The sequence below is a fragment of the Nothoprocta perdicaria genome, unplaced genomic scaffold (genome assembly GCF_003342845.1).
Source record: "Nothoprocta perdicaria isolate Ctin4 unplaced genomic scaffold, notPer1 scaffold_98, whole genome shotgun sequence".
Taxonomy (NCBI): Eukaryota; Metazoa; Chordata; class Aves; order Tinamiformes; family Tinamidae; genus Nothoprocta; species Nothoprocta perdicaria.
Window position 1 is genome coordinate 2,733,381 of NW_020456287.1, and position 15,573 is coordinate 2,748,953.

The 15,573-nt window shown below is 45.8% G+C and overlaps 1 protein-coding gene across 1 annotated transcript in view; it reads right to left on the bottom strand.

Moving 5' to 3' along the window:
- FREM2 (FRAS1 related extracellular matrix protein 2) overlaps positions 1-14,077 on the bottom strand; it is a 115,855-nt gene extending 101,778 nt beyond the window's left edge. Inside the window, exons 1-2 of the mRNA XM_026053334.1 lie at positions 8,956-14,077; positions 2,491-2,580 (exon numbers count right to left, since the gene is read on the bottom strand). Coding sequence (XP_025909119.1) covers positions 2,491-2,580; positions 8,956-14,077 — 5,212 coding nt within the window. The remainder of the gene's footprint in view (positions 1-2,490; positions 2,581-8,955) is intronic.
- Positions 14,078-15,573: the final 1,496 nt, after the last annotated feature.

Consider the following 15,573-nt stretch of genomic DNA (forward strand, 5'->3'; position numbering starts at 1 on the left):
AAATAGGCATATACACACCTTTTCTAAATATTCCACTCTATTCTAAATAAGCATATCCACCTATTCTACTGCGGCCCTAACTTGCTAACCACAAGTGATGGACACATTTAAAAGGATAAGCAAAATTCCAGATCTAGAAAGAAATTCACACCAGAGCACTTTAATGCTTCATTGTACTTGGCCTATCTCCATAGAGTAGGCTGAGATAATAACCCCAGACCATTATCATTTAAAAGAGACTGAGGAAACAGCATCCACATTTATAAATACATTGCTGTGTAAGTGGGGCATATCAACCATCAGAAGATGGATTTTGAGAGGATCTTTTTGTGCTATTCACAGACCATAAACTAATACTGCAACACACAAAGAACATTGTTTTACAGCAGCTCTAGGTGGCTCCAAAGTTAAAGGGCAAAGCAGTATCCTAATTCATGTTACTTGGAGAGAGGACTGGTGTTTTAGGTTCCACTGTTTGAGACACAAAAGAATGGAAAATATGAAATGTTTAGGTTACCAAATGTCTTACGGTTTCCTTATGTTATTTCTTATGTTATTTCTTTCAAAATAACATTAGCTGAATAATGCAAACAAATATTCATTTAYCAGGAATTTCAAAACCTCTTCTGATTTCAGTTGGATGACATAAGTTGAACTGTGCCATATTTCATAAATGAAATCCCATTCATTTCATTAACAGCATTAAAGGTCATCAGAAATTAAGTTTACTCCTGCAAAATTCCTAATACAGGAACTGGAAGAATTCTGAAACACACAACTCTACTGTAGTAGAGTGCTGGTACTTGGTGCTGAATCTTTCACCCTGACCTTGTATATATAGTCTCTTAGAAGGATCTGTCTTAAATCAAACACATTAAAACAATACTCTTGATATCATCAACATTCTGCAAAACATACCTGAGTTGCAGAACATTGGCTTTGATGTTTTTCTGAGGGCAGAAAAATAGCTAAAGAACATGCTGGATTTTTCATGCTGTTCTAACTAAGGCACTGCTGGACACTGCTAACAAGCCTGAGTTATTTTAAGCAAATATTAATGTTTTGACCACAGTTTTATTCCTTTTAAATATGATTTTATCATATTCAGTCAAGTAAATCTTATGAAATATTCTGAAATGCAACATAACTCAGCATTTTTCATTGTGTCATTGAACAGACTCAGGAATGCAAGTACCATCTTATTATCTAGCTATGTAATGCGTGAGTCGATAATGTCTGTGTAGCTTCCAAAGGCTCTTAAAAATGTCAGCTGCTGGAAAGTGTTCAAATAAAAGCAAGAGAACCATCACAAATGTCCCCAAGGAGCAATAAAAACAGATGGTTTCCTGGGAGTAAACTTTGCTCTACTTGAATTGCTCCTCTGACATGAATCTTTGAAACATCAAGGTTGAGCATTTATTCACCTACTAAAGAACAACTTTAAAATCATCTGCAATGTCACCATGTGTTCACATTTGTCATGAAAAAGATGATAGTATTACAAGAAAGGTACTTCTGTCTTTGTTCCATTATCCTTACTTAGCTTTCAATTTCTCTAACCTGTTTCAGTTAAGATATTTAAAGAAAAACAGACTATGTTACAAACTTATTTCACTACTATTCTGAGTTAGCACAGATTTCCAAACACATTTTCAAAGCTCTCTAGAGGCACAGTCTCCTCTTGCAGCAATGAATAATTGTGCAATCTATAAGCTATAGGATGTATCCATATGCAYTGAGTGTAATACTAAAGTTAGCTGCACTTCTTGTGAAAAAATGTAAGCTGAGTCTACAAGAGCTGTTAACTAGCTGGCCTGAAGTACTTTTTCCTGAGAACAATATTATTACATCAACCAGTAAGTTCACTAACTAATAAATCTCATCATCAGTTACTCTTAAAGCTATGTGGCATGTATTTAAATGAGATATTAAAGATCTTTCTCTTGCATCTTCCACAACCCTCCAAAATATTAACAGTGAGAAAAATTCATCAGTCACCCAATGAAGATCTTTAATATAAAAAAATCCCCACTGGTCTGTCAGAAATAGAAGCAGTTTAGACTTTGCCAAGTATGCCAAATACAGTGAGCCCAGATGGATATAGGAAAAGCAGCCTTATATATGGACCTTGTAAAAAAGGCAAGCAACTATAACTGCATATCCAAATATGGAAAGCTTCATCAAACTATGTTTACAGATACTAATGTGTATAGTCTCTGGGTGAGGAAGACATAGGTAAAACTGCAAAGCCCAGGCATCTGTGAGAGTAGGTTAAACATTTTTTTACAGAGAGATACTTCTTCAAAACTTCAATTTATAGTCACCAGAAATACAGTTCACAATATTCTAAAGAAAAAAAAAATCAAATCTGTAGTCCAGTAGTTAACATGGATTCCCCTTAATCAAATTCAGTGCTTTTAGGCTCCTGAAGCATACTTACAATTTTTCTCTTTCAAGAACTACAAAAGCAAAATTCTTATGAGTACTCACCACTATCTTCAACCATAAAATGAAAAATGTCACTGGTGGCATTGTCACCTGCTCGTAAAACGTAGCATATTTTCATATCATCAATATCAGCTGGAAAAAAAAACAAAGAGAAAATACATTTTACTTTAAATATCACAGCTAAGAAACTACTGGTATACATAAAAAAAATACTTGTCTCGAATAGCATAGTTTCAAAATGGAGCAGTCAAGATTCTCCATCACAGCTCAAGAATTTCAGTTTAGTAGAGTTCAAAGTTTAACAAATATCATTCATTGCCCTCCCTAGCAACCTCTTCTTGAATGTAATGATAAAAAGAACCTAAAGGAAAGGCAAGAATATAGATTCAACAGTGAGAGCTACTTCACATTCTTCTTCTTAAAGAAAATCTTTAAGATTTTCTTAAACAGAACTATCTTCACTGAGGCACTGACTCAGCTGCTGTCCTTCATCCTGACAATTACTGTAGCCTGTTCCAGGCTCCCTGAGGATGCCCAGTGAGTTGCATGGTATTTACCAAAGAAAATGTTGCTATGAATTTATTACATTCCACACCTTTCCTATACATACAAACAGGCAAATAAAATGGAACAAATAAAGAATGCACTTATATTTTTATCAAATTACCTTCTAATACATTAATATGTTAAAGAAAAACAATAGCCATATTCCATTCTGTTGTGAGACAAAAAAAAAAAAATCTAGATACTATGGCACACTCAATACTAAAGTAACCAATTATCTAAGACACTCAAACCAACATTACAAAAGAGTTTCCGCAAAGCAGAATATGAAAGAATATTTTCTAAAGTGAAATAAAACAGGAACAATATTAGTGAACATTGTTAGTGAACAAAATAGGACTCAGAGAGGGACTGATTTGATTAGAGAAATCTGTGCCTATTTCATCCTAAAGTGGATGTCTAAAATAAGCCAGACCAATTGCACTCTAAAAAGGCTAATCCATCTGTATTAACTAGGGAAAGACTCTGGGCAAGATATCTACTCTGTCTGATATGAAGTATGAAGCCTTCAACCCCAAGGGACTTGTCAGAGGTCACAATCTTTGTCTGCAATGAGATAAAAAAACATGGTATTTTCTCCATTGATTCTACCTTCCATTCAAGAGGTATGAAAAATTAGTCCACATAGTCCCTCTGCTCCTACAGCTAGATTACTTTTGGCATGTGACCTAGCTTATTTAAAGTAGTCTTAGATATATCTACACATTCTGTAGTAAGGAGATAACTATCTCTTAAATTGCAAAAGGGCCCTCTCCACCAGACCATCATTCCTGTGAGCATCTTTGCAAAGGAGCTGGCCTACAAGCTGCACGTCTGTGGCATCCTAAGCAGTGCTCACACACTACAGCGAGGCTCTCTGCTTTAAGAGCCCTGAGAGATGCTATTAAAGCAGACACACACCTGACTTCTGCAACACAAGTTTCAATTTGTATTTTTGAATCATCAATTTCTTTAAAGAAAACACGCAAAAGGTAAATAAATGCTTATCAATGATGTGGTCTCTTGTTTCCTCTCGTTTCTCTTGTTTTTAAGTTTGTGTATCTTGTTTTTATGTTGGTAAAATGGTAAAAATCCATTTCYGATGCTTTAAACTGCATGGGGCAAATTATTTTATTTATTCTTMAAGAAAAATTGGGGAAATTCCATTGAAGTGGAATTCAAATACTACAGAAAATCTCCTCCCATGTAAGGGCTGGTACATTAGTAAAAAGAAGCCAAAACCTCTTTTATTAGAACTCCTCAAAATCTACAGTGGCAAAAGTAGCCAGACATCTGGGGCAAACAAGTAAAGAACATTATCAGTAGGTCTGTGTCACTAAAGAATCTCTTCTATAACATTTGAAAGAAAGTTAAAGATCAAAAATTAATAGGGCTGTAAAGAGGATGCAAACAAATACCTTTTTATGCCAGTGCAGCAAATAAATCTTTCTTCCTGCAAACACTTACACAAGTATTTAGCTTTGCCCATGTGAGTGGCCTTATCAAAATCAATGGTTCCACATATATAAAGGTAAGCACTTGAGTCAATGTTTGAAGGACCACCCCATGAAAAAAAGCCACCTGTCATCCAAAAAACTTATTTTTAATCAAAAGAATCACAAAAGAATGACATTTTTTCTTTCTTTTTTTTTTTTTTTTTTTTTCCTCTGTTCATTAGAACATGACCATTAGAAGATCAGAGCATGTTTAGAGGATTTTACACTTTCCTGCCATAGTTGATTAAGTCTATGGTAGCTATATTAATTCTTACTCACTCTCAAGCTCAATTCATTACTGTGTAACTGCAATGCCTGCTAAGCATTCATGGAGACATTGCAATTCTCCTGCCATTAGAAATCCTGCAGATTTCTCCTATTACAACAACAACAACAAAAAAATACCCACACTATATTAGGACACAGCTTTGCATGCAAAACTATGCAAAATAGATTTGGCTGCTAAAATCTTCTTTATCCTCCTATAAATATAGTCTTTAAGTGCACTAGAAAACATAATTCACTCATCTCTCTGAAAGCACTTGCCAGAAAAGGAAGATGAAACCCACTGTCAGGAACGAAGTCTGAGTAAAATCTTGGTTCACCAAGTGTTAGATATTTGGCTGGAATAGCCAGTTTTGTATCTTTGGCCTCAGGGAACACACTGACCACCAAGACTTTAATTAAGCTCTTTTATTGCCAAAGCAGATTCTTACTCTCCCCTATCCCTTCTCCTTTTTTCCAGCCTCTCAGCACCCCTGCAAAGCCATGGGATGCAGCCTGGTCCATATTCACAAACCTGACCACATGAGACTGGAGACTCCCAAAATAACACTCAGCAACTTCATCACACTTGGTTAACTCAAAACACTATCCAAACACCAAATAACTACTTGTTATATACCACTGAATTTTAAATGTGAAAGACTTGGCCATCAGTAGATTTTTCTCCTTTTTTTAAGAAACAAATTATCTAATCTTAAGGAATATTTACTATGAACAAATTCCATCCGTGACTTGCAGAGATGAGTGCAGTACAGCTATACCTATATATTTTCCTTTGTATGTATTTTTATACTAGGGCAACACTAGAAACTACAAATTACAATGTGGCAAGTGTTTCTCTTTTTTTTCCTCTCTCTATTTACTACCACTACATTTTGAATATATAGCACAAAGAAGCAATAATGAATTGAAAATGTGGTTTTCATGTGTAATACGCAGCACCAGATATTTGAAGAGTATGGACACTTAAAAAAAAATACCGAGGACTTAATTGTGCTACACTCTAATAAACCTTTTGAACAATAGTTAAGTCCATGAGCTAGAGATTACCTACAGTACTTCTGGCAGAAGTATTTGATGTATACTGTTCAGAGATCCCAATACTGATTGTGCCTGAACAAGATACRCAAGAGGGAACAAATCTCCTGTACATACTGCATTCTGCACAGCCACGCTTTGACTGGAGCCTTTCAGTTCATCTTGTGAGCTGGGCTAATTTCCTTTCTAGCACTTGATAAGATACTGAAAAGCAATCTTGAACATAAAGGACAAGGCTGTTTGTCAAACATTCTCTCTGCCCCCTCTTTCAGTTGTAGGTAATCAGATCAGGCAGTCTGCTCACACAATGACTCTTTTTTCAATCCATGTTACCTCAATTCAATGCAGTCAGTCTATCTGTTCACACAAAGATGGCCCAAATACTAGGAATGGGGACATGAGGTGGAAGAACAGTAGGAAAGATCCCACACTACTGGTAACTCTCAAAACTCAACTGTGTATGACCTTGATCTGACTTCAGATTCAGCCCAGCTGGCCCAGCAGTTAAACCCAATGACTTCCAGACATCCTCTCCAACCTAAATTATAAAATAATTCTTTAAAAGATTGTGAAGATGCTTTATAAGCTCCATCAGGACCCACATTTGTCAATAAATTCAAAATATATTCAGTATTTTAGTAAGAGCTTGCTCTACAGTGATCCATTAGATCACTGTTTCAGTTCAGCATGAGCATAAAACTATGTATGAATTCACTACTTCAAATTTGACAACGTTTTTCATATTAATTAGAGTGGGCTACAAGGAACAACAGATAACCCCAGGCAGAGTTCTGAGTGTACTGCTTGGTCTACATAAGACCTCAGCATCTCACATTACTTTGTAAAACTGCAGCCTTCGAGGTCCCGCCAAGAATTTGTGTCTTTCTGCCACTCACAACCTCTCCCATACCCAAAACAGCTACAGAGAAGAGGGCATCTGAGGAGAAAGAAAAAGAGAGCACCCTTTCACCCATGACTCTGACTCCCTAGCTATGTGACCACCAATAACTTCCCCTTCCCTGCCCTTAACAGATGTATTATCCACATTTGGGCCTAGTGTTTTCTGCCTTTCACACAGCCTTTCCAATCACCTTCTCCCTCAAGTACTTCAGCAGCTCTCACAGAACAGTTCTCTGTGTTTGTTTTCTAAAATATAAAGCATTTTAAAAAGCCTTCAGGCAGTAGAACAGAGAGAACACAGATAGGTATAAGAGATGCTCAGGAATATTTGTTTACAGAGGTCAAAGAAGAAATACTAGAATAGTGTGTATTTCTTAAAAACACTCCTCAGTTCAACACAACCTTACAATTACAAAAATTTTGTAATAATAAGATAAAATTAATTACAGAATTACTAGGCCTAATATGAAAGTAGTTGCTGCAAAGGTCCATATTAGGCTTCTCAAAGTTTATGACATGAATTATGCACAGCTTCTTGGCCTTATTTTGCACAAATCCTCTCCAAGTCCCAGTCTTCTGGGACACGGCCAAGTGCCTCCCATGCAAAGTCATGGAGACAGAGCAAGCAACATGGTGTAAAGATCAGCTCCCAGGAAATTTGGGATACCAGCTCTGCCTGTCACTTAGGCCTAGCCTGCCACAAAACCTGGAGGTTTATCCTGCCTAGACCACTTCCCAAGAGCCTGTACATTCCTGTTCTGGTCCTCATATGACCAGAATGCTCTATCACCAGCTGTGGAGGTTTCTATCCATGTGGCAGGGTTGTCACAGACCAGAAAGCACCTGGTCATCTGACAGAAACACACCTGGCCACATGGCATAAAAGGGGGTGGGATTTACCTATCCTGAGTACCCCAAAGAGGCATGGGCTCATCATTATCACTATGCTGTGCTGTGGTCAATTTTCAAAGAACATTCAGTAATTTTGTGTTCTCCAGTGCAAGAAGAAAATATCTTCTGAGAAAGAAATCATTATTTATTCACTCACCCCCATTCTCTTTTGTTTCTCATGTACCCTTCAGTGACACTCATAATACAGCTAGCAGCTCATTACTGAGGCTTTATATTTAGAGGCTGTTGATCAAAGCTTAAACATTGTTTGGCCCTTCCTCATCCTCCCTTTCTTTTCCTTAGTGCATCACTAACARAGCAACACCTAGGGCATACCCACCATTCAAAAGTTCTTCAGGTCAATTCACAACATCTCATGTCTCTGACAAAAACATCACTACAGCCAAGACCATAACAGGGGTCACCTACCAGCGTGGGTTCTGTGCAGTGAAACACAGCCGACCCCTGTCCACCCCTACCACCTACCTAGCCCCGGCTGCCCATTCCTCTTTCCTTTTGATTCTCCATGCAGCTGTGCTGCCTGCACACTSCACAGCTGCAGCAGGCTCCAAGAAACCTCATTTCACTTTTAATTAACCAGCTGTTAACTCATTACAAAGCAACACGGAAATTTCTCTGGAGAATAGCTAATGCTCTCCTTTCAGTTAAAGAAAGTTCCTGCATAGCCTTTTTTAAGGCTGTATTTCGGTGTATAGAGCACATGTGGTTCTCATCCTATTTATACCACCCASTATTTTACTTCCATGTAAAAACTAAGTATCACTGACATAATTTTGAAACATTTACATTACTTAATTTACCACAAACACTTTGTGGTTAAGACTKGTGTAATTAAGGCAACAAATGCAGCCATGATATATTACCACCCTCTGCTTGGGAAATGATTTTGCTTTTAAGGCTAAGTACACTCAGACCGTATAGCAACTGATATTCTAGGCATGGCATGATCATTAGTTAATAATAGCATGGCCACTCCTGCAGCATTTTCTAAATAAAGCTTTTTAAAGAAAACCGTCAGCCTCTAAAGATCTGCACAGCCCAATTTGGTTACCTGCATTTGCATCGCTAATTCCTCAACACAAGCAATGGYCTCCAAGTTCTTTGGTCTGTAAACTCCCAAAGCAAAGATGTTTCATTACTCTGTTTATCCAATGGACCCTCTTTCCTGTCTATGCAACTGTAAACACAACATGTACCTACATAAAGAGAATTAAAACAAAATCTTTTTTGATAAATTTGCATTTTGGAAATGTTCTCCCATCACTTGTTAAGGAGTGTAACATGACCAAGAATGTTTCCAGTGACCTAAAGCAAGCATGTAGTATTGCAATACCTTGTGTGAACTGGCTGATGCTATGGTTGCCTTTCCCCAGGTGGATCAGGAAGCCATGGCGAGGACCCTCTGTGATTCTGATCTTGAGAGCAACATGTGAACTGTCTCTGTCTTCTACTTTGAGTACCTTGTTGGTGATCAGAAACCCTGTGTGACCTGTAGCCAGAATACGGAGGGTTGGTGCCCCCTTGTTTATTACGATCTGAGGTACATTGTTGTCCACGGCCATTATCTGAATCTTCATAGTCTGAGGTTTCCTCGTCTCAAACACAGTGTTGGGAAAGACATAGAAATCAGTRTGAGTGCCATCTGTAACAGTGAAAGAGAAACTATCCTCAACTGATTCTGTGCCATCATGCTTGTAGCTGATTAGATTTTCATTCAGATCTTGTTTCGTGAAGGTGGTGACTGGTTTGGAGTTATTGAACATGATTTGACCATGAACTGGTACTTGTGTGATGATAAACTTTAGAAATGCATCAGGTGTATCTCTGTCTTCTACTGTCAGTTCAAAAGGGGTTATCAGTTTGTTTTCATTTTCACTCACCACCAGCTTATGTACTGTGACCACAGGTTTCTTATTGTCCACATCACTAATTGAAATTCTGAAAGTACGAAAAACAGGGTTATAGCCATCAGTCACCTTGAACTCAAAGCTGTCCATTTTCACCTCATCTTCTGAAGTGTGAATGTAGTAAATTTTATTACCTGCTAACAAAAGCTGAGTGAAAGTGGAGATGGGCATCCCRGGTTGATCTGTACATTCAAGATGACCACGAACAGGTGCTCTGGTAATGGTGAAAACTAAGTTCTCATCTGGACTATTCAAGTCACTCGTGCTAAGCAAATCGGTTGTAAGGGTTACCTTACCTCCTTCCTTCAAGGAAACCCCTTTGCTGATTACATCTGGGAAGACAATATCAATGCTATTTATAGTCACATAAAAGTAGCGATCAATGAGAGGATTTATTCCATCTGTCACATCAAATTTGATGAGATCACGAATTCCTTCTCGTCCARAATGCATATACTGAATTAAGTTTCTATCCACCTCGTCTTGAGTGAAATTCATCCCCACGGTTACATTCTCAACTCCTCCTGAAGGCTTTATTCTCTGTAAGAGGCCATGTCCTGGTCCGTATCTTATAATGTATGTCAAGGTTTTGTCTTCAGAGTCTAAGTCAGTAGCCTTCAATATTCTGTTATGAATAGTTCTAGTTTCTCCTATTTCAATCTCCAAACCATCATTGATGGCCATTCTGGGTGTCTCATCATCTACAGGAATAACCATGATGAAGATCCTTTTCAATACACTGTATTTACCATCTGTGAGTTTCACCTCAAAAACATCCTCCTTTGTCTCGGAGTCGTCATGTTCATAAAGTATGCTGGAGCTCTCCATTATCTGATCCACTGAGAAGCTCTCCACCAGGACAGTTCCATTGACCAGCTGGTTCACAATGTGGCCATGTCTGGGAAACCTGGTGATTGTGAACATTAAGGTATCGGCAGGAACGTCCCCATCAACTGCACTGAGGATAGGGGTATCAATAACGAGGCTCATGCCTTCCATCACAACAAACTCACGCATAAAGATTTCAGGCTGTTCATCATTGGATGGAATAATGACAAYGGGGAAGTGGTGCCTCTGGGAAAAGTTAATGCCATCAGAACAGCGGAAATGGAATCTGTCTTCAACAGGCTCCACACCCCTATGGATGCTTTGAACGTAAAAAATATGCCCTTGGCGGAGGTCTTTCAAGGTAAACGCACTTATAGCTGTACCTGCTCTGGACCTTTCAGAGCCTGGGGCTGGAGAAATGTTCTCTATATATCCAGATGCGGGCTGAGCAACAATGGTGCAGAGTATATCATCATAGGGAGTATCCACATCGTCAGCCCTCAGGTGAGCAGGCGTAATGACCTGTTTGTCACCTTCCGTTACCATGAACTGCTCCCCCACAAAAATCTCTGGAGCTTGATTGTCAACAGGGAGAATAGTCACCAAGACAGAGACTCCTTGAACAACATTGCCTCTGATGCTCCACTGCTCTGACAGGTCAGACAAGGTAAGATTGAAAGCATCCTCTTTGGGCAGAAGGCCTATTTCACCACCAGTATGAGCATATACCACAGCCCCATCCAGTAGATCTCTCTGGGAAAACCTCTCCGCAGGCACCCCTTGGACCAAGATGTCCCCATGCTGAGGAGAATCCTCTACGATGAAAGTCAACATTAAGTCATCTGTATCCTCATCTGTGCCCTGGATGACGTTAGCAGTGATTTCAGCAGCACCATTCTCCAGCACATCCAGGTAGGAACCAACAGTGCCTGGGGGCAACCGTAAGGTAGGAACYTCATCATCAACAGGCTGCACGTTCATTTTCAATGTGATGGGCACAACGTGAACCCCATCACTCACATCCAGACTGCAAGTATCACTGTTGGTCTCTGCTCCGCTGTGCACATAGACCACCCTCCCTTGCCTGATATCCTCCAGGCCAAAGGCAGCCCCCAGAATCAAACCATACCCAGAGAGCTGCAACTGGCCATACCGAGGAGCCTGGGTCAGAATGAAGCGGAGATGGGCAAGTTCAGTATCTGTGTCACTGGCATCCAACTCAGCCTGACTAAGCACATGGCTGCCTCCCTCAGGCACAGTAAAGCCAGTATTAGTGATTTCAGGAGGCTGGTTATCCACAGGCTGCAGGTAAATGGTAAAAGTCCCTTCAGCTGCATTGCCAGCTGCATCCTCCACCTGATACTGGAACTGAACCAAGTGAGGGGCCACCCCCAATTCCTCCTGTGGAGGACGATAGGAGATCTTGTGGTGGTTGATCTGGGCCTGCGTGAAGTGGGACACTTCCACAGAGTGATCCTCAGTCAGCACGAGGGATCCAAGGCGGGCTCCGAGTACATCCGGAGGATGGTTAGTGTCCGTGGGGGGCTGGATTATTCTGTAGCGCAGCTCACGGTCCCCTGAATCCTGGTCTGTGTAGCACAAGTTCTTCCTCCGCAGTGGGGTCACCTGCTGTTCTGCAACAATTAAGTGCAGGCTGCTGCTGCTATGCAGCTCTGGGGCCAGTCGGTCTATGGGGTGTACTCGGATCACAAAAGTCTGTGGCCCAGAGCGGTTGGGTGGATCATTGTCATCCTGTACCCTAAAGATGAACTGGTCCAACACAACCCCAGGTCCGGGGCTGTGAGGCCCCAAGTGGTGGTAATAGAGTCGCCCTTCCACAATGTCCTGCTGCAGCCATTCCCTCACCGGCTTTTCATAGACTAGGGAGCTCCCCGCTAAACCTGGCACTCTCCTCCAGGARAAAGCCTGATCTTCTTCCTCCTCCTTCTCCCAGTCAGGAGGTGGCTGGGCTTGACGGAGGAGGAGCTGCCCTGCGGTAGGGCCAGACTCCACTGTGAAGAGCAGGACAGCATCCAGCGAGTCTATGTCAGTAGCACTAAGAGCACGGGCGCTGATGGGCACCGTTTCACCCTCCGCCACAACCAGCCCCGTGTTCGCATTGAGTAGCGGTGGCTGGTCATCAGTAGGTATTAGGGTAATGGGGAAAAGAAACTCAACACGGTGGCGGGAGCCACCATCCTCCACTCGCAGCACTAGGTTGTCACTGAGAGGAGACTCACTGCCATCATGCTGGTAAATGACCCGGCCGGCTGCCAGCTCGGCCACTGTGAAGTGTTTACGAGGGACAGCAGACGATGGTGTATCCTCCAGCAGGGTGAGGTGGCCATGCCTGAGCCCTGCCACCACGCTCACCTTCACCTGCTCCAGGTCATCCTCATCACTGATAACCAGGCTGGGGCTGGGACCGGGGCCCGAGAGAGGCCGCGACTGCCCCTCATAGAGCACAAGGCCGGTGTTGCGGGTCACCACAGGCGCCAGGGTGTTCATGGGCTTCACCACAATCACAAAGGCAAAGGGCTCCGAGGCAGCACCCTCAGGGTCCAACACCTCCAGCTCCAGCTCAAAGAGTCGCTCTCGATCTGAGTCCTCGGCAGGYGGCTGGTAGGCGATGCGCAGCTCCCGCACGTCCTGCTGGCTGAAGGAGGAAACGGGCAGGCTCCGGTCATCCGTGCTGACCATRTAGCCCTGGCCAGGGCCGAAGGGCGACGTGATGTTGAAGAGCAGCAAGTCTGGCGGCGACTCCGCATCCTCGGCCGCCAACATGTCGGGCGTGACGGCAGTGAGGACAAACTGGTCCACCTCCATCATRAGCATGGCCAGAAAGCTGGGCTTGGGAGCCGCGTTCTCCGCGCCGGCGCGGATCCGCACCAGCACCTGGAAGAACTCGCGCTTGAGCAGCGCCCCGTCGCCCGCTGCCTCGCGCAGCTCGGCCACCAGCGGCACCAGGTCGCGGTTGGGGGAGCCGCCGGCCGCCGTGTGCCGGTAGCGCAGGCCCAGCCGCAGGAACTCCTCGCAGTCCCAGAGCGCGGCGGGCACRGGGCTGCCGTCGCCCGCCAGCTCCCGCCCGGCCGTGCCCGGGTAGTTGAGGATCTCCCCGTAGCGCGGCAGCCCGGCCAGCGCCGGCAGCAGGCCCACRCGGCAGCGCTGCCGGCCCGGCTCGAAGGCGAACTCCAGGCTGCGGGCGTCCAGCGGGTTGCTGGTGCCGCGMAGGCGCTCCACGCTGAGCGGCACGTTGCGCGTGACGATCTCCAGCTGCGTGAAGAGCACCTCCACGTCCAGCACCAGGGGCAGCAGCACGGCGCGGCTCGGCGAGTCGTAGCGCAGCTGGAGGCGCACGCGGTCGCGCGCGGGGCTGCGGCCGCCCAGGTGCGAGTAGCGCACCTCGCCCGCGCCGAACTCGCACGGGAAGCGCCGCGGGCTGAGGCGGCCCGGCCGCTGCCACAGCGGGTCCTCGTCCAGCACGGTGAGGTGGCAGCGGTCCCCCGGCTGCACGCGCAGCACCAGGTCGCGCGCGGGGTCCAGCCAGGCGGAGCGGCCCAGGGGCACCCGCAGCCCGCGGTTCGCCACCACGATGGGCGCCAGCTCCGGCCACCACGGCGAAGCGGCGGCGCTGCCCGGCGGCGGCTGCGCCCCCGCGCAGCCGGCCAGCAGCAGCAACAAGCCGGGCAGCAGCCGCAGCGCGGCGGGGAGAGCCCGCATGATCCCCGTCGACGGGAGGGAGCGTGGCGAAGCGCCGGGAGCGGCCGCTGCTCCGCGCTGCTCCTGCTGCGGCCGGCGAGCGCCCACCGCTCAGCCCGCACGCACGGTGCGCTCTGCCGGGGGGCGCGCCCGCCGCCCAGAGGCGCCCCATGGGCCGCCCGCCCCTGCCCCCCGCGCGGCCAATGAGCATCCGCAGAGGAGCCCCCGTCACGCCGCGATTGGGCAGAGCGGGCTGTCAATCTGCACACCGAAAGCCGCTCCCCCCTACCCCCCACCCGCGGTAGGGCTGCACGGCAGGTTGCAGGGGGAGGGCGCGCGGGAGCGGTGCTCGCCGCAGGAGGAGGCACACAGAGGCGGGCGGCGGCACCGGGGCTCTCCCTGGTGGCAGCGGGGCACTCCTCGGCGGCGGAGCACTCCCTGGTGGAAGCGGGGCACTCYCTGGCGGCCGCCACCGCCTCCAGCCCGCCCGCCCGCCGGAGGAGACAGAAGGAGGGAGGGAGAGCGGGCGGCGCTGCCTGCCCCGCGTGCCGCACCGCTCCTCAGCCCGGGGCGGCGGGAGCGCCGTGCCCCTCCTCTTCGCAGCCGCCGCGCGCACCTCAAACCCTCCGTCCCCGGGGCGGAGCTGAGGCGGGAGGGTGTCCCCGGGGCACCGCTGCGGAGCTGAGGCGGGAGGGTGTCCCCCGGGGCACCGCTGCGGMGCTGAGGCGAGGGGGGTGTCCCCGAGGCACCGGACAGGCGGGGCGGCCCTGAGGGCGGCGGGTAACGGCCGTCCCGCAACGGCCGCCCCGCGCGGGTAACGGCCGCCCGCGCGGGTAACGGCCGCCCGCGCGGGTAACGGCCGCCGCTCTTCCTCCCTCTCCGGAGTAACGGGGCGCCCGGGCTCGCCCCCGCCGCGGTGCCCCGCAGCGCCTCGTGTCTTCGCGCCAGGGAAAGAGCTGATAAATATCGCCCAGGCAAAACACAGGAGCCGGTATCCGGTTTCATTGCTCGCAGGTGACCGCTCGCAGCGGTGGGGAGAATAAAAAACCTTGCGATATTTTTGTACCCTTGTTCCCGCAGTTAGAAACACGCTGATAATAGTTGTGAGCGTGCAAGAGTTGCCTGCCTTTTAAAACTCTTGATGCCAAGTGCTGAGTTTTATTCATCCTCCTCCGCTGCTAAATCTGCATTTCTTTCTTAGTGAAAAGTGATACACACACACAAAAAAAAAAAAAAAATTCCAACAGTGGGAAAACAAAATTAGGAAGGAGGGGCAGATTCAAGGCTGCTTGGAAGCCACTTTGTGGGAACCTGTGGTGCATTTGTTAAAAAGAGCAGTATCTGGAGTTGTCTTTCAGAGGGGGAACAGGACTAGCACGTGCAGTCCTCCACGTGCAGCTGCATGGGAAAGCCAAACACAGAAGATGAAGTGTAGATGCGGTCGGTCCTGCCTGCATCTCGTTGTTGATACCTATGAATGATTCAGCTTGACTTGGGGTAACGGGCATCTTTTCCTA